The 20000-nt window shown below is 50.3% G+C and overlaps 1 protein-coding gene across 1 annotated transcript in view; it reads left to right on the plus strand.

The window, feature by feature from the left end:
- Positions 1 to 1493: 1493 nt before the first annotated feature.
- Positions 1494 to 20000, plus strand: part of LOC121276112 (disintegrin and metalloproteinase domain-containing protein 33-like) — a 120116-nt gene continuing 101609 nt past the window's right edge. The window contains exon 1 of the mRNA XM_041184087.1: positions 1494 to 1566. Within this exon, the coding sequence (XP_041040021.1) occupies positions 1529 to 1566 (38 nt within the window). The 5' untranslated portion in view covers positions 1494 to 1528. The remainder of the gene's footprint in view (positions 1567 to 20000) is intronic.

Consider the following 20000-nt stretch of genomic DNA (forward strand, 5'->3'; position numbering starts at 1 on the left):
CCACACACTGACTCACTGGGGTAACGGGTCCCACACACACTGACTTCACTGGGGCACGGGTCCCACACACACTGTCTCTCACTGGGTACGGGTCCCACACACACTGACTCCACTGGGGTACCGTCCCACACACACTGACTCTCACTGGGTACGGTCCCTCACACACTGACTCTTACTGGGGTACGGGTCCCACACACACTGACTCTCACTGGGGTACGGGCTCACACACACTGACTCTCACTGGGGTACGGGTCCCACACGGACTGGGGTACGGATCCCACACACACTGACTCTCACTGGGGTACGGCCACACACATACTGACTCTCAGTGGGTATGGGTCCCACACACACTGACTCTAACTGGCATACGGGTCCCACCACACTGACTCTCACTGGGGCACGGGTCTCACACACACTGTCTCTCACTGGGGTACGGGTCCCACACACACTGACTCTCACTGGGGTACGCGTCCCACACACACTGACTCTCACTGGGGTACGGGTCCCACACACACTCACCCTCACTGGGGTACGGGTTCCAATCCTGATTTGTGAGTGCTGTTCAGACCGGGCGCCCCAGGAGTGTGTACTTTCTTCCAGCTAAAGGGCTTTAATGAACCAGATCCTTTGCAACAATGAATAGTCTTTACTTTTACTGAGAGAAGCTTTATTAATTACAAATTTGATTATTTGAACATGGTTTCAGCAGTTGCTGTGATGGGAATTGAAGATGCTTCCCCAGCTTTCATCTGTGCAGCTGGATTACTGGGCTAATGAGAGTATCTGCAGCTGGATCACTGGCCAGTGAGATTAGCTGTGCAGCTGGATCACTGGGCCAGTGAGAATTAGCTGTGCAGCTGGATCATTGGGCCAGTGAGAGTATCTGGCAGCTGGATCACTGGGCCAGTGAGATTAGCTGTGCAGCTGGATCACTGGGCCAGTGAGAGTATCTGTGCAGCTGGATCACTGGGCCAGTGAGATTAGCTGTGCAGCTGGATCACTGGGCCAGTGAGACTATCTGTGCAGCTGGATTACTGGCCCAGTGAGAGTATCTGTGCAGCTGGATCACTGGGCCAGTGAGAGTATCTGTGCAGCTGGATCACTGGGCCAGTGAGAGTATCTGTGCAGCTGGATCACTGGGGCCAGTGAGAGTATCTGGTGCAGCTGGATCACTGGGCCATTGAGGGTATCTGTGCAGCTGGATCACTGGGCCAGTGAGGGTATCTGTGCAGCTGGATCACTGGCCAGTGAGAGTAATCTGTGCAGCTGGATCACTGGGCCAGTGAGTATCTGTGCAGCTGGATCACTGGGCCAGTGAGGTATCTGTGCAGCTGGATCACTGGGCCAGTGAGAGGTATCTGTGCAGCTGGATAGCCCCCAGTGTGTGTTGTGCTGTGTGCACTGGGTTTGGCTGCTCTCTGTCTTTAGTCAGTGTGAGTGAGCTGTTTGTACCGGGCTCACACCATTTCCTCTCCTGTGTCTGCAGAGCTCCCTCAGGGACAGCGTTTTGTTCCACATTGGTTAGGGGATGGCCCGAGGCTGCTGGAGATCATCACAGGAACTCAGGTCAGTGCGGGTGTGGCCAGGGCCCAGTGTGGGCGGGGCCTGTGGCCCAGTGTGGGCGGGGCCAGGGCCCAGTGTGGGCGGCCAGGGCCCAGTGTGGGCGGGGCCAGGGCCCAGTGTGGCGGGCCAGGCCCCAGTGTGGGCGGGGCCAGGACCCAGTGTGGGCGGTGTGCCAGGGCCCAGTGTGGGCGGGGCAACATGTGATATGCTCAGTTCCACCTAGACCGGGTACAGTCGGTGTCAGTAATCGAGTTGGTCACAACAAAGGTGTCACTGATGGGGGTGGTTTGCTTTCTGTCTGGTTTCTGTCTGGTTTCTGTCTGGTTTCTGTCTGGGCTCTGTCTGGGCTCTGTCTGGGCTCTGTCTGGGCTCTGTCTGGGGCCTGTCTGGATTCTGTCTGGGGCCTGTCTGGATTCTGTCTGGGGCCTGTCTGGATTCTGTCTGGGGCCTGTCTGGATTCTGTCTGTGGCCTGTCTAGATTCTGTCTGGGGCCTGTCTGGATTCTGTCTGGGGCCTGTCTGGATTCTGTCTGGGGCCTGTCTGGTTTCTGTCTGTGGTCTGTCTAGATTCTGTCTGGGGCCTGTCTGGATTCTGTCTGGGGCCTGTCTGGATTCTGTCTGTGGTCTGTCTGGATTCTGTCTGGGGTCTGTCTGGTTTCTGTCTGGGGCCTGTCTGGATTCTGTCTGGGGCCTGACTGGGTTCGCTCTGGCATCTCTTTAGGGGTCTTGGGTTTCCGATTGAATTCTGTCTACAATGCCTGGGATATGTCTAGGCTGTGTCTTGTTTTTGTCTGGTTCTGTCCAGGGTCTGTCTGGGTTCTCACTGGGTTCTGTCTGGGTTCTCACTAGGTTCTGTCTGGGTTCTCACTAGGTACTGTCTGGGGTCTCACTGGTTTCTGTCTGGGTCTCACTGGTTTCTGTCTGGGGTCTCACTGGTTTCTGTCTGGGTCTCACTGGTTTCTGTCTGGGTCTCACTGGATTCTGTCTGGAGTGCACTGTGTGCTGTCTGGAGTCCCACTGGGTTCTATCTAGGGTTTGTCTGAAATCTCACTTTGTTCTGTCTGGAGTCTCACTGGTACTGTCTGGGGTCCGCCTGGAGTCTCACTGGTTTCTGTCTGGAGGTCTCCACTGGTTTCTGTCTGGAGTCTCACTGGGTTCTGTCTGGAGTCTCACTGGGTTCTGTCTGGAGTCTCACTGGGTTCTGTCTGGATCTCACTGGGTTCTGTCTGGAGTCTCACTGGGTTCTGTCTGGAGTCTCACTGGGTTCTGTCTGGAGTCTCACTGGGTTCTGTCTGGAGTCTCACTGGGTTCCGTCTGGAGTCTCACTGGGTTCCGTCTGGAGTCTCACTGGGTTCCGTCTGGAGTCTCACTGGGTTCCGTCTGGAGTCTCACTGGGTTCCGTCTGGAGTTTCACTGGGTTCCGTCTGGAGTTTCACTGGGTTCCGTCTGGAGTTTCACTGGGTTCCGTCTGGAGTTTCACTGGGTTCCGTCTGGAGTTTCACTGGGTTCCGTCTGGAGTCTCACTGGGTTCCGTCTGGAGTCTCACTGGGTTCCGTCTGGAGTCTCACTGGGTTCCGTCTGAGTCTCACTGGGTTCCGTCTGGAGTCTCACTGGGTTCCGTCTGGAGTCTCACTGGGTTCCGTCTGGAGTCTCACTGTGTTCCGTCTGGAGTCTCACTGTGTTCCGTCTGGAGTCTCACTGGGTTCCGTCTGGAGTCTCACTGGGTTCCGTCTGGAGTCTCACTGGGTTCCGTCTGGAGTCTCACTGGGTTCCGTCTGGAGTCTCACTGGGTTCCGTCTGCGGTTTCACTGGGTTCCGTCTGCGGTCTCACTGGGTTCTGTCTGGAGTCTCACTGGGTTCTGTCTGGAGTCTCACTGGGTTCTGTCTGGAGTCTCACTGGGTTCTGTCTGGAGTCTCACTGGGTTCTGTCTGGAGTCTCACTGGGTTCTGTCTGGAGTCTCACTGGGTTCTGTCTGTAATCTCACTGGGTTCTGTCTGTAATCTCACTGGGTTCTGTCTGTAATCTCACTGGGTTCTGTCTGTAGTCTCACTGAATTCTGTCTGGACAATAACTTCCTTCTGCAGTCTCACTGAGTTCTGTCTGTGGTCTCACTGGGTTCTGTCTGGAGTCTCACTGGGTTCTGTCTGAAGTCTCACTGGGTTCTGTCTGAAGTCTCACTGGGATCTGTCTGAAGTCTCACTGGGTTCTGTCTGAAGTCTCACTGGGTTCTGTCTGAAGTCTCACTGGGTTCTGTCTGAAGTCTCACTGGGTTCTGTCTGAAGTCTCACTGGGTTCTGTCTGAAGTCTCACTGGGTTCTGTCTGAAGTCTCACTGGGTTCTGTCTGAAGTCTCACTGGGTTCTGTCTGAAGTCTCACTGGGTTCTGTCTGAAGTCTCACTGGGTTCTGTCTGAAGTCTCACTGGGTTCTGTCTGAAGTCTCACTGGGTTCTGTCTGGACAATAACTGTTCCTTCTGCAGTCTCACTAGGTTCTGTCTGGGATCTCACTGGGGTCCTGTCTGGCGGCTCATGGGGTCTGTCTGGAGGCTCACTGGGGTCTGTCTGGAGGCTCACTGAGTTCTGTCTGGGGTCTCTGGTTTCTGTCTGGGATCTCACTGGGTTCTATCTGGCCGTCTCACTGGGTTCTGTCTGTGGTCTCACTGAGTTCTGTCTGTGGTCTCACTGAGTTCTGTCTGTGGTCTCACTGAGTTCTGTCTGTGGTCTCACTGAGTTCTTGTCTGTGGTCTCACTGAGTTCTGTCTGTGGTCTCACTGAGTTCTGTCTGTGGTCTCACTGGTTCTGTCTGTGGTCTCACTTGAGTTCTGTCTGCCTCTGCCTGGGGTCCATCGGAGGTCAGTGTCCTGGGTGAGCTCCTGTTCCTTTGCCGTGTTTGGAGTGAAATCTCTCTATGGTTGCCAGGTTTCCTACCCTGATCAGGGGACAGTGAGCGTGTCTGTCAGAGACAGAGAACTTCTTCTGGACGTTCAACGCAATGAGTGAGTATTGAGCTATCGGTCCTGCTGTGCCTCGCCCTGTGTGATTGGAATCACAGAAACACAATGCCGGAATCATCCCGGATTTGGACTAAGTGCAGTGGTGGGCGGGAAGAAGAATGTTTTACCCTCCGGCCTCAATCTTGGCTTCTTACGCCATATCATCCCAATCCTGACCCAGCGACAGTGAAGGAACGGCGATATATTTCCAAGTCAGGATGGTGAGTGACTTGGAGGGGAACTTCCAGGTGGTGATGTTCCCATCTATCTGCTGCCCTTGTCCTTCTAGATGGTAGTGGTCGTGGGTTTGGAAGGTGCTGTCGAAGGAGCCTTGGTGAATTCCTGCAGTGTATCTTGTAGATGGTACACACACTGCTGCTACTGTGTGTCGGTGGTGGAGGGAGTGAATGTTTGTGGATGTGGTGCCAATCAAGCGACTGCTTTGTCCCGGACAGTGTCCAGCTTCTTGAGTGTTGTGGGAGCTGCACTCGTCCAGGCAAGTGGGGAGTATTCCATCACACTCCTGACTTGTGTCTTGTAGATGGTGGACAGGCTTTGGGGAGTCAGGGGGTGAATTACTCACCAGGATTCCCAGCCTCTGACCTGCTCTTGTAGCCACAGTATTTATATGGCTGGTCCAGTTCAGTTGCTGGTCAATGGTAACCACCAGGATGTTGATAGTGGGGATTCAGTGATGGTGATGCCATTGTCAAGGGGCGATGGTTGGATTCTCTCTTGTTGGAGATGGTCATTGCCTGACACTTGTGGTGTGTGAATGTTACTTGCCACTTGTCAGCCCAAGTCTGGATATTGTCCAGATCTTGCTGCATTTGGACATGGACTGATTCAGTATCTGAGGAGTCGTGAATGGTGCTGAACATTGTGTAATCATCAGCGAACATCCCCACTTCTGACCTTACGATGGAAGGAAGGTCATTGATGAAGCAGCTGAAGATGGTTGGGCCGAGGACACTGCCCTGAGGAACTCCTGCAGTGATGTCCTGGAGCTGAGATGACTGACCTCCAACAACCACAACCATCTTCCTTTGTGCTGGGTATGACTCCAACCAGTGGAGAGATTTCCCCCTGATTCCCATTGACTCCAGTTTTACTCGGGCTCCTTGATGCCACACTCAGTCAAATGCTGCCTTGATGTGAAGGGCAGTCACTCTCACCTCACCTCAGGAGTTCAGCTCTTTTGTCCATGTTTGAACCAAGGCTGTAATGAGGTCAGGAGCTGAGTGGCCTTGGCAGAATCCAAACTGGGCATCAGTGAGCAGGTTATTGCTAAGCAAGTGCTGCTTGATAGCACAGTTGATGACCCCTTCCATTACTTTACTGATGATGGAGAGTAGACTGATGGGGCAATAATTGGCCGGGTTGGATTTGTCCTGCTTTTTGTGTACAGGACGTACCTGGGTAATTTTCCACATAGCCGGGTAGATGCCAGTGTTGTAGCTGTACTGGAACAGTTTGGCTAGGGGCGCGGCAAGTTCTGGAGCACAAGTCTTCAGCACTATTGCCGGAATATTGTCAGGGCCCATGGCGTTTGCAGTATCCAGTGCCTTCAGCTGTTTCTTGATATCACGTGGAGTGAATCGAATTGGCTGAAGACTGGTATGTGTGATGCTGGGGACCTCTGGAGGAGGCCGAGATGGATCATCCACTCAGCACTTCTGGCTGAAGATTGTTGTGAATGCTTCAGCCTTATCTTTTGCACTGATGTGCTGGGCTCCTCCATCATTGAGGATGGGGATATTTGTGGAGCCTCCTCCTCCAGTGAGTTGTTTAATTGTCCACCACCATTTACGGCTCGATGTGGCAGGACTGCAGAGCTTAGATCTGATCCGTTGGTTGTGGGATCACTAGGCTCTGTCTATCACTCGCTGCTTATGCTCTTTGGCAAGTAGTCCTGTGTTATAGCTTCACCAGGTTGACACCTGATTTTTAGGTATGCCTGGTGCTGCTCCTGACATGCCCTCCTGCACTCATCATTGAACCAGGGTTGATCCCCTGGCTTGATGGTAATGGTAGAGTGGGGGATATGCAGGGCCATGAGGTTACAGATTGTGTTCGAGTACAATTCTGCTGCTGCTGATGGTCCACAGCACCTCATGGATACCCAGTCTTGAGTTGCTAGATCTGTTTGAAATCTATCCCATTTAGCACGGTGGTGCTACCACACAACACGATGGAGGGTATCCTCAATGTGAAGGTGGGACTTTGTCTCCACAATGACTGTGCGGTGGTCACTCCTACCAATACTGTCATGGGCAGATGCATCTGCAGCAGGCAGGTTGGTGAGGATGGGGTCAAGTATGTTTTTCCCTCTTGTTGGTTCCCTCACCACCTGCCGCAGACCCAGCCTATCAGCTGTCATTTAGGACTCAGCCAGCTCTGTCAGTAGTGGTGCTACCGAGTCACTCTTGGTGATGGATGTTGAAGTCCCCCACCCAGAGTACATTCTGCACCCTTGCCACCCTCAGTGCTTCCTCCAAGTGGTGTTCAACATGGAGGGGCACTGATTCATCAGCTGAGGGAGGGCGGTACATGGCAGTCAGCAGGAGGTTTCCTTGCCCATGTTTGACCTGGTGCCATGAGACTTCACGGGGTCCGGAGTCGATGTTGAGGACTCCCAGGGAAACTCCCTCCTGACTGTATACCACTGTGCCCCCACCTCTGCTGGGTCTGTCCTGCCGGTGGGACAGGACATACCCAGGGATGGTGATGGTGGTGTCTGGGACATTATCTATAAGGTATGATTCCATGAGGATGACTGTGTCAGGCTGTTGCTCTCCCAATTTTGGCTCCAGCACGGATGTTCGTAAGGGGGGACTTTGCAGGGCTGACAGGGCTGAGATTGCCGTTGTTGTTTCTGGTGCCTCGGTCAATTCTGGGTGGTCTGTCTGGTTTCATTCCTTTTTTTGGGACTGTAGCGGTTTGTTACAGCTGAGTGTCTGGCTCTGCCATTTAAGAGTCAGCCACATTTGCTGTGGGTCTGGAGTCACTGTAGGTCAGACCAGGTAAGGATGCAGATTTCCTTCCTTGAAGGGCATTAATGAACCAGATAGGTTTTTACAACAATCGACAATGGTTCATGGTCACCATCAGACTTTTACTTCCAGATTTTTACTGAATTCAAATTCCACCATCTGCCGATTCGAACCTCATCCCCAGACAATTACCCTGGGTCTCTGCATTACCAGCCCAGTGACAATCCCACTACACCACTGCTTCCCATTCGGCCCTCGAGTCTGTTCCACCATTCAGTAAGATCATGGCTGATCTGGTTTGTGGTCTCAACTCCACTTTCCAGTCTGCCCCCCATAACCCTCGACTCCCTTGTCGATCAGAAAAGAGTCTAACTCAGTCCTAAACCCTGCCAAACCCCTAACCCTGCCAACCCTAAACCCTGCCAGTCCCTAAACCCTGCCAACCCCTAAACCCTGCCAACCCCTAACCCTGCCAGTCCCTAAACCCTGCCAGTCCCTAAACCCTGCCAACCCCTAACCCTGCCAACCCCTAAACCCTGCCAGCCCCTAAACCCTGCCAGCCCCTAAACCCTGCCAACCCTCAACCCTGCCAGTCCCCTAAACCCTGCCAGTCCTAAACCCTGCCAAACCCTAAACCCTGCCAACCCCTAAACCCTGCCAGTCCCTAAACCCCTGCCAGTCCCCTAAACCCTGCAACCCCTCTAAACCTTGCCAGTCCCTAAACCCTGCCAGTCCCTAAACCCTGCCAGTCCCTAAACCTGCCAACCCCTAAACCCTGCCAACCCCTAAACCCTTGCCAACCCCTAAACCCTGCCAGTCCCTAAACCCTGGCCAGTCCCCTAAACCCTGCCAGTCCCTAAACCTGCCAGTCCCTAAACCCTGCAGTCCCTAAACATTGGCCAACCCCTAAACCCTGCCAACCCCTAAACCCTGCCAACCCCCTAAACCTTGCCACCCCTAAACCCTGCCAACCCCTAACCCTGCCAACCCCTAAACCCTGCCAGCCCCTAAACCCTTGCCAGTCCCTAAACCCTGCCAACCCCTAAACCCTGCCAGTCCTAAACCCTGCCAACCCCTAAACCCTGCCAGTCCCTAAACCCTGCCACCCCTAAACCCTGCCAACCCCTAACCCTGCCAGCCCCTAAACCCTGCCAGCCCCTAAACCCTGCCAACCCCTAAACCCTGCCAGTCCCTAAACCCTGCCAGCCCCTAAACCCTGCCAGCCCCTAAACCCTGCCAGTCCCTAAACCCTGCCAACCCCTAAACCCTGCCAACCCTAAACCCTGCCAACCCCTAAACCCTGCCAGTCCCTAAACCCTGCCAGTCCCTAAACCCTGCCAGTCCCTAAACCCTGCCAGCCCCTAAACCCTGCCAGCCCCTAAACCCTGCCAACCCCTAAACCCTGCCAACCCCTAAACCCTGCCAGTCCCCTAAACCCTGCCAGTCCCCTAAACCCTGCCAACCCCTAAACCCTGCCAACCCCTAAACCCTGCCAACCCTAAACCCTGCCAGTCCCTAAACCCTGCCAGTCCCTAAACCCTGCCAGTCCCTAAACCCTGCCAACCCCTAAACCCTGCCAACCCCTAAACCCTGCCAGTCCCTAAACCCTGCCAGTCCCTAAACCCTGCCAACCCTAAACCCTGCCAGTCCCTAAACCTGCCAGTCCCTAAACCCTGCCAACCCCTAAACCCTGCCAACCCCTAAACCCTGCAGTCCCTAAACCCTGCCAGTCCCTAAACCCTGCCAGTCCCTAAACCCTGCCAACCCCTAAACCCTGCCAGTCCCTAAACCCTGCCAACCCTAAACCCTGCCAACCCCTAAACCCTGCCAACCCCTAAACCCTGCCAACCCCTAAACCCTGCCAGTCCCTAAACCCTGCCAGTCCCTAAACCCTGCCAACCCCTAAACCCTGCCAGTCCCTAAACCCTGCCAGTCCCTAAACCCTGCCAGTCCCTAAACCCTGCCAGTCCCTAAACCCTGCCAGCCCCTAAACCCTGCCAGTCCCTAAACCCTGGCAACCCCTAAACCCTGGCAACCCCTAAACCCTGCCAGTCCCTAAACCCTGCAACCCCTAAACCCTGCCAACCCCTAAACCCTGCCAACCCCTAAACCCTGCCAGTCCCTAAACCCTGCCAGTCCCCTAAACCCTGCCAACCCCTAAACCCTGCCAACCCCTAAACCCTGCCAACCCCTAAACCCTGCCAGTCCCCTAAACCCTGCCAACCCCTAAACCCTGCCAGTCCCTAAACCCTGCCAACCCCTAAACCCTGCCAACCCCTAAACCCTGCCAACCCTAAACCCTGCCAACCCCTAAACCCTGCCAACCCTAAACCCTGCCAGTCCCTAAACCCTGCCAGTCCCTAAACCCTGCCAGTCCCTAAACCCTGCCAACCCCTAAACCCTGCCAGTCCCTAAACCCTGCCAGCCCCTAAACCCTGCCAGCCCCTAAACCCTGCCAGTCCCTAAACCCTGCCAGTCCCTAAACCCTGCCATCCCCTAAACCCTGCCAGTCCCTAAACCCTGCCAGTCACTAAACCCTGCCAACCCCTAAACCCTGCCAACCCCTAAACCCTGCCAGTCCCTAAACCTGCCAGTCCCTAAACCCTGCCAGCCCCTAAACCCTGCCAGTCCCCTAAACCCTGCCATCCCTAAACCCTGCCAACCCTAAACCCTGCCAACCCCTAAACCCTGCCAGTCCCTAAACCCTGCCAACCCCTAAACCCTGCCAACCCCTAAACCCTGCCAGTCCCCTAAACCCTGCCAACCCCTAAACCCTGCCAGTCCCTAAACCCTGCCAGTCCCTAAACCCTGCCAGTCCCTAAACCCTGCCAGTCCCTAAACCCTGCCAACCCTAAACCCTGCCAGTCCCTAAACCCTGCCAGTCCCTAAACCCTGCCAGCTCCCTAAACCTGCCAGCCCCTAAACCCTGCCGACCCCTAAACCCTGCCGACCCCTAAACCCTGCCGACCCCTAAACCCTGCCGTCCCTAAACCCTGCCAACCCCTAAACCCTGCCAACCCCTAAACCCTGCCAACCCCTAAACCCTGCCAACCCCTAAACCCTGCCAGTCCCTAAACCCTGCCAGTCCCTAAACCCTGCCAGTCCCTAAACCCTGCCACCCCTAAACCCTGCCAGTCCCTAAACCCTGCCAACCCCAAACCCTGCCAGTCCCTAAACCCTGCCAGTCCCTAAACCCTGCCAGCCCCTAAACCCTGCCAGCCCCTAAACCCTGCCAGCCCCTAAACCCTGCCAACCCCTAAACCCTGCCAACCCCTAAACCCTGCCAACCCCTAAACCCTGCCAGTCCCTAAACCCTGCCAGTCCCTAAACCCTGCCAACCCCTAAACCCTGCCAACCCCTAAACCCTGCCAACCCCTAAACCCTGCCAGTCCCTAAACCCTGCCAGTCCCTAAACCCTGCCAGTCCCTAAACCCTGCCAGTCCCTAAACCCTGCCAGCCCCTAAACCCTGCCAACCCCTAAACCCTGCCAGTCCCTAAACCCTGCCAGTCCCTAAACCCTGCCAGTCGCTGAGGATATTACTTTCCACCGCACTGTCGTCTTTGTCACTTACATGAAATCAGCTGACTTCCTGCGTTTGGCTGTCTGTTATTTTTGTTGTATCTCTGGCACATTGTACACATTCCCCAGCTGCCAATAGCTCATTAGTAAGTCTAAGAGCAAAAAACTGCGGCTGCTGGAAATCCAAAACAAAAAGAGAAATAAAAATACCTGGAAAATCTCAGCAGGTCTGACCACATCTACTGTTCCCGTCCACAGATGCTGTCAGACCTGCTGAGTTTTATCCAGGTATTTTTATTTTTATTTTCATTAGTAAGTCTGCTGTGTCCCGATTTCCAATTGTAAATCTGGCTGCTTCTGTCAGTAAGAGGCCGATGTTATGAATCATTCTTTAGTGTGTAGGCTCTGTGCTGTTAACTGCAGTCGTTGCATTAGAACAGGAAATGACTGATGTTCAGAATGAAGTTAACCAGGAAACCACAGACATTTGAATTGAACAGCAACAGTTGACACTGAATCAGAATCCCCCACTGCACAAAGGCCATTCACCCCTTACACCTGTGCATGGCTCTTTAGTGAGGGGCCCTTGTTGAGAGAAGTCTAGGAGATGAGGCGGCTGTGTAGCTCATGGAGCTGGTCATGGAGCAGAACAATACGGTGAACCTGTCCTTGACCTGCTGGACAAGGCAAAGTGACTTTACCCACACAGACAGCATCCATTCTCCTTTCCTCTTCAGCCTGCAGCAGAAAACAAGATATTCAGGAATAAAATACCATACAAAAGCCAGGCAGTTCATTCCAGTCTGTGCCGCAGTCTAAAATCCGAATCAGACTTCCCCACTCTGTTCATCTCTCTTTCCAGTGGTTTCTTTCCCAACCATTAACTCAGGAAGTGAATCCCAGAGCCTCTTAATTCTCTGTGAAGGAGGGTCTCCCTCCTGTTCTAAATCTCTCCCACCTCATCTTGTATCTGGGTATCTTGGGCCTCTTGTACCACATCCCCAGTTAGTGACAACTATCAGCTTCAACCACCTCTCTCATCCATGCACTGTTTTAAACATTTTAACACATCAGCCCATAACCTCTATTTTAATAGAAAAAAATCCACGTTTTCAAGTGTACATCAATGTTAAAACTGATGGAGTGGTTGTTGGTCAAGCCGACTCCCCTGAGCTGAGCAGTGTGGAGACACAGCTGCAGGATGTTGAACACTGAGAGCCCTTACTTTCCCTGCAGCTGGAGCTGAGCCTACAGCTCCCTTGGTGATTATTTCTAACAGTTAGGCCCAGGCTGTATTATCACTGTCAGTGCTGACTGCTTCATGGTTTCAATATTACAGGCTGCTAGGAGGAACGATAATTCAGTGATGAGCTTTATAAAGGAAGTGAGATAAGGCGAGTGTTTCTCAGTAAGTGACTCCTGCTCTTTAAACTGCTCAAGCTGTAAATTAAGGCAGTCACAGAGGGTATAAGAGAAAACCAGGTCAAAGTTATATTTCTGTTTTCAGACCTTTACATTGTGTTTAAAAGCCCTTTTTTCAAATGGAAGTACAGGTAGACAGTACGAACAAACAAACATACCAAGTAGGAGCAGGACTCACCCACTCAGCCCCTCGAGCCTGCTCCACCATTCAATAAGATCATGGCTGATCTGAATGTAACCTCAACCCCACATTCCCGCCCACCCCCAATAACCCATCACCCCCGATAACCCATCAACCCCCCGATAACCCATCAACCCCCCGATAACACATCACCCCCCCCGATAGCCCATCACCCCCGATAACCCATCAACCCCCCGATAACCCATCACCCCCCCGATAACCCATCACCCCCCCCGATAACCCATCACCCCCAATAACCCATCACCCCCGATAACCCATCAACCCCCCCCCGATAAGCCATCACCCCCCCCCCGATAACCCATCACCCCCAATAACCCATCAGCCCCAATAACCCATCAGCCCCCGATAACCCATCACCCCCGATAACCCATCACCCCCCTGATAACCCATCACCCCCCCGATAAGCCATCACCCCCCCCGATAACCCATCACCCCCAATAACCCATCAGCCCCCGATAACCCATCAGCCCCCGATAACCCATCAGCCCCCGATAACCCATCACCCCCGATAACCCATCACCCCCCCGATAACCCATCACCCCCCCGATAACCCAACACCCCCAATAACCCATCACCCCCCCCGCCGATAACCCATCACCCCCGATATCCCATCACCCCCCCCCCCGATAACCCATCACCCCCGATATCCCATCACCCCCCCCGATAACCCATCACCCCCCCGATAACCCATCACGCCCCGATAACCCATCACCCCCCCCGATAACCATCACCCCCCCGATAACCCATCACCCCCGATAACCCATCACCCCCCCGATAACCCATCACCCCCCCGATAACCCATCACCCCCCCGATAACCCATCACGCCCCGATAACCCATCACCCCCCCGATAACCCATCACCCCCAATAACCCATCACCCCCCATAACCCATCACCCCCCCTGCCGATAACCCATCACCCCCGATAACCCATCACCCCCGATAACCCATCACCCCCCCGATAACCCATCACCCCCCCGATAACCCATCACCCCCGATAACCCATCACCCCCGATAACCCATCACCCCCCCGATAACCCATCACCCCGATAACCCATCACCCCCCCGATAACCCATCACCCCCGATAACCCATCACCTGCTTGTTAATCAAGAATCTATCCACCTCTGCCTTAAAAATATTCAGGCTCTGCTTCCACCACCTTTACAGGAAGAGAGTTCCAAAGACTCACCACCCTCTGAGAGAAAATATTTCTCCTCATCTCTGTTTTAAATGAGCGACCCAGTTATTTTTAACCAGTGACCCCTAGTTCTAGATTCTCCCACAAGAGGAAACATTCTCTCCACACCCACCCTGTCCAGTCCCCTCAGGATCTTACACGTTTCAGTCAAATCGCCTCTTACTCTTCTAAACTCCAGTGGATACAAGCCCAGTCTGTCCAACCTTTCCTCATAAAACAACCACCCATTCCAGGTATTAGTCTGGGAAACCTTCTCTAAACTGCTAACACATTTACATCCTTCCTTAAATAATGAGACCAGTACTGTACACAATACTCCAGATGTGGTCTCACCAATGTCCTGTACAACTGAAGCATAACCTCCCTACTTTTATATTCAATTCCCCTCACAATAAATTATAATATTCTATTCACTTTCCTAATTACCTGCTGTACCTGCAAACTAACCTTTTGTGATTCATGCACTAGGACACCCAGATCCCTCTGAATCTCAGAGCTCTGTGATCTCTCACCATTTAGATAATATGTTTTTCTTTTATTCTTCCTACCAAAATGGACAATGTCACATTTGCTCACATTAAACTCCATTTGGCAGCATCGGCGGAGAAGAAGAGTTGATGTTTCGAGTCCTCATGACCCTTCAACAGAATTACAAGAACAGAACAGTTCTGTGGAAGGGTCACGAAGACTCGAAACGTCAACTCTTTTCTTCTCCGCCGATGCTGCCAGACCTGCTGAGTTTTTCCAGGTAATTCTGTTTTTGTTTTGGATTTCCAGCATCTGCAGTTTTTTGTTTTTAAACTCCATTTGCCAGATCCCTGCCCACTCACTTTTTTCATATTCGCTCAGAGGATGTGGACTTCGCTGGCTGGGCCAGCATCTATTGCCCATCCCTAGTCAACTGGATTTGAAATTGGCTGTGTGGGAGAAGACAGAGAGTGGTAGTGGATGATTGCTTCTCAGACTGGAGGTCTGTGACTCGTGGTGTGCCTCAGGGATCTGTGCTGGGACCATTGTTGTTTGTTGTCTATATCAATGATTTGGATGATAATGTGGTGAAATGGATCAGCAAGTTTGCTGATGACACTAAGATTGGAGGCGTTATGGACAGCGAGGAAGGCTTTCAAAGCTTGCAGAGAGATCTGGACCAACTGGAAAAATGGGCCAGAAAATGGCAGATGGAATTTAATGCAGAAAAGTGTGAGGTGTTACATTTTGGAAGGTCAAACCAAGGTAGGACGTACACAGTAAATGGTAGGGCACTGAGGAGTGCGGAGGAACAAAGGGATCTGGGAGTTCAGATACATAGTTCCCTGAAAGTGGCGTCACATGTAGACAAGGTTGTAAAGAAAGCTTTTGGCATACTGGCCTTCATAAATCAAAGTATTGAGTATAGGAGTTGGGATGTTATGGTGAGGTTGTATAAGACATTGGTGAGGCCAACTTTGGAGTATTGTGTGCAGTTCTGGTCACCTAACTACAGGAAGGATATCAGTAAGATTGAGAGAGTGCAGAGAAGATTTACTAGGATGTTGCCGGGTCTTAAGGAGTTGAATTACAGGGAAAGATTAAACAGGTTAGGATTTTATTCCTTGGAGTGTAGAAGAATGAGGGGAGATTTGATAGAAGTTTGCAAAATTATGAGGGGTATAGACAGAGTAAATGCGAGTAGGCTCTTTCCACTTAGATTAGGAGAGATAAACATGAAAGGACATGGCTTTAGGGTGAAAGGGGAAAGGTTTAGGGGGAACATTAGGGGGAACTTCTTCACTCAGACAGTGGTGAGAGTGTGGAATGAGCTACCATCTGACGTGGTAAATGCGGGCTCACTCTTAAGTTTTAAGAATAAATTAGATAGATACATGGATGGGAGAGGTCTGGAGGGTTATGGACTGGGTGCAGGTCAATGGGACTAGCGGAATAAGATTTCGGCACACACTAGAAGGGCCGAATAGCCTGTTTCCTGTGCTGTAGTGTTCTATGGTTCTACTCTGTTGGTTGTTTCAGTCTGGATAATTGCTGTGTACTCTGTTGGTTGTTTCAGTCTGGCTATTTGCTGTGGTTCTCTGTTGGTTGTTTCAGTCTTGATATTTGCTTTGGTTCTACTCTGGTTGTTTCAGTCTGGATATTTGCTGTGGTTCTACTCTGGTTGTTTCAGTCTGGATATTTGCTGTGGTTCTCTGTTGGTTGGGAGTTTAGTTGTGAGCAGCGTTATAAACTGCTCTATGTGTGATGAGCCAGTAGCAGCCTGGATGGAGACTGAGTGTTAAGATTGACCTATCAGCTCCAGGAAATTCCTTTCCAATTGCCCTGTAGCAGTCAGTGTGAGGCACAGACCAACAGCCTGGCCTTTTATGGTGAAAATAGCCAAGTTACTGGCTGGGAGGGGAGCTGGAAACCAAGCTAAAGCTCTCAAAAGCAGCGGACACGAGTTGCACCCTGAGCTCACAGTCACAACACTGGGGCTAAGACACTCTCTTCAATCAGACTTGGCTCTCAATGTCTCTCTAAAATGCATTGGGCTAAAGAAATGTAAATTCTCCTGGTGCCTGGGAGTGTTTCCCTGTTAATGGTGGCAGAAGAGAATCTCTCTAAATGACTCTGTATTTGGGAATGTTTACATTGTGTGAAGAGAATCTCTCTAAATTACCCTGCATTTGGGAATGTTTACATTGTGTGAAGGGAGGATCTCTAAATGACTCTGCATTTGGGAATGTTTACATTGTGTGAAGGGAATCTCTCTAAATGACTCTGCATTTGGGAATGTTTACATTGTGTGAAGGGAATCTCTCTAAATGACTCTGTATTTGGGAATGTTTACATTGTGTGAAGGGAATCTCTCTAAATGACTCTGTATTTGGGAATGTTTACATTGTGTGAAGGGAGGATCTCTAAATTACTCTGTATTTGGGAATGTTTACATTGTGTGAAGGGAGGATCTCTAAATTACTCTGTATTTGGGATGTGAAGGGAATCTCTCTAAATGACTCTGTATTTGGGAATGTTTACATTGTGTGAAGGGAGGATCTCTAAATTACTCTGTATTTGGGAATGTTTACATTGTGTGAAGGGAGGATCTCTAAATTACTCTGTATTTGGGACAAAAACAGAATTACCTGGAAAAACTCAGCAGGTCTGGCAGCATCGGCGGAGAAGAAAAGAGTTGACGTTTCGAGTCCTCATGACCCTTCGACAGAACTAGTATTTGGGAATGTTTACATTGTGTGAAGGGAGGATCTCTAAATTACTCTGTATTTGGGAATGTTTACCTTGTTTGAAGTGAGGATCTCTAAATTACCCTGTATTTGGGAATGTTTACATTGTGTGAAGGGAGGATCTCTAAATTACTCTGTATTTGGGAATGTTTACCTTGTTTGAAGTGAGGATCTCTAAATTACCCTGTATTTGGGAATGTTTACATTGTGTGAAGGGAGGATCTCTAAATCGCACCGGAGTCCAAATGTGTCTCGGAATTGTTTTTCATTCATTCACTCTCCTTGTGGGGGCAGTTTTTGTTAACGCCCTCAGGGAGGGTTTAAACTAGAATGGTTGGGGGCATGGGAACCTGAGCAGGGAGACAGAGGAGAGGGAAACAAGGATAGAAACAAAAGGCAGAACAGTAAGAAGCAAAAGTGGAAGACAGAAAAAACAAGGGTGAGAAACAAATGGGGTCAGAGTGGAAAATAAAGCTAAGATGACTAACAAGGTTAAAAAGACAAGTCTAAAGACATTGTATCTTAACGCACAGAGCATTTGCAATACGGTAGATGAATTAACAGCGCTAATAAATATAAACGGTTATGATTTAGTTGCAATTATGGAGACATAGCTGCAGGATGACCAAGGGAACTGAACATCCAGGGGTATCAATATTTAGGAAGGACAGACAAATAGGGAAAGGAGGTGGGGTAGCACTGTTAGCAAAGGAGGAAATCAATGCAATAGTGAGGAAGGATATTGGCTAGGAAAATCATGATGTGGAATCTGTTTGGTGGCGATAAGAAACACCAAAGGGCTGAAAACATTGTTGGTGGTTGGTTTATAAGCCCCCAAACTATTACAGAGATGTAAGGGAAGGCATAAATGGGAAATTAGAGACACATGCAATAAGGGTACAACTGTAATCATGGGTGACTTTAATCTACATTTAGATTGGACAAACCAAACTATCAATAATACTGTGGAGGAGGATTTCCTGGAGTGTGTACGTGATGGTTTTTTTTAGACCAATACATTGAGGAGCCAACTGGAGAGCAGGCTGTCCTGGACTGGGTATTGTGCAGTGAGAAAGGATTAATTAACAATCTTGTTGTGCAGGGTCCCTTGGGGAAGAGCGACCATAAAATGATAGAATTGTTTATTGAGATGAATCCGAAACTAGGATCCTGAATCTAAATAAAGGGAACTACGAGGGTATGAGGTGCAAGTTGGCAATGATGGATTGGGGAACTTTACTGAAAGGGTTGATGGTGGATAGGCAATGGCTAATATTTAAGGAATGTATGTATGAATTACAACAATTATTCATTCCTGTCTGGCGCAAAAATATAACAGGAAAGGTGGCTCAACCATGGATTACAAAAGAAATTAGGGATAGTATTAGATCCGCACAGGAGACATATCAATTAGACAGAAAAAGCAGCAAGCCTGAGGATTAGGAGCTGTTTAGAATTCAGCAAAAGTGGACAAAAAGATTGATGAAGAAAGGGAAAATGGAGTATGAGAGTAAACTTGCAGGGAACATAAAAACTGACTGTAAAAGCTTCTATAAGTATGTGAAGAGAAAGAGATTAGCAAAGACAAATGTAGGTCCCTTACAGTCAGAAACGAGGGAAATTATAATGGGAAATGTAGAAATGGCTGAAGAATTGAACACTTATTTTGGTTCTGTCTTCACAAAAGAGGACACAAATAAATTCCCAAAAATGTTAGGGAACCAAGGGTCTAGTGAGAGGGAGGAATTGAAGAAAATCAGTATTAGTAAAAAAAAATGGTTCTAGAGAAATTAATGGGGTTAAAGGCTGAGAAATCCCCAGGGCTTGATAACCTACACCCTGGAAATATTGGATATGTATATATTGGAAATATACTCTGGAGTAAATATATTGGTTATAGACTCTGGAACGGTTCCTATCGATTGGAGGGTGGCAAATGTAACCCGACAATTTAAAAAAGGAAGGAGAGAAAAAACAGAGAATTACAGATCAGTTTGCCTAACATCAGTAGTGGGGAAAATGCTAAGGTGTATTATAAAAGACGTGGTAACAGAACACTTGGAAAGCATTAACGGGATTAGACAAAGTCAGCATGGGTTTATTAAAGGGAAATCATGCTTAACTAAACTGCTGGAGTTTTTTGAGGATGTAACTAGTGGACTAGATAAGTGAGAACTAGTGGATATGGTGTATTTGGATTTCAAGAAGGCTTTTAATAAGGTCTCACATAAGATGTAGTTGATAAAATTAAAGCACATGGGATTGGGAGTGATATACTGGCATGGACTATGGGGCAGGTCATTTAGGGCTGAGATGAGGAAACACTTATACACTCAGAGGGTGGGCAACCTGTGCAATTCTCTACCACAGAAGCTGTGGACGCCGGGTCACTGAGTATATTCAAGAATAAAATTGATAAATTTTTGGATATTAGGGGTATGGAGAGAAAGTGGGAATATGGTGATGAGACAGAGGATCAGCCATGATCGTATTGAAAGGTGGAGCAGGCTTGAAGGGCCGAATGGCCTCCTCCTGCTCCTAGTTTCTATTTTCACAGCATGTGGGTGTCGCTGGCTGGGCCAGCATTTATTACCCATCCCTAGTTGCCCCTTGAGAAGGTGGGGGTGAGCTGCCTTCTTGAGCCGCTGTAGTCCATGTGATGTAGGTACACCCACAGTGCTGTTAGGGAGGGAGTTCCAGGATTTTGACCCAGTGACAGTGAAGGAACAGTGATATATTTCCAAGTCAGGATGGTCAGTGACTCGGAGGGGAACTTCCAGGTGGTAGTGTTCCCATCTAATATATTAACATATTAGCATGGATAGCAAATTGGCTGGCTGACAGAAAACAGAGAGTATGCATAAATGGGTCTTTATCTGATTGGCAGGATGTGTCG

This window comes from Carcharodon carcharias, chromosome 1, assembly GCF_017639515.1.
Source record: "Carcharodon carcharias isolate sCarCar2 chromosome 1, sCarCar2.pri, whole genome shotgun sequence".
Classification (NCBI taxonomy): domain Eukaryota; kingdom Metazoa; phylum Chordata; class Chondrichthyes; order Lamniformes; family Lamnidae; genus Carcharodon; species Carcharodon carcharias.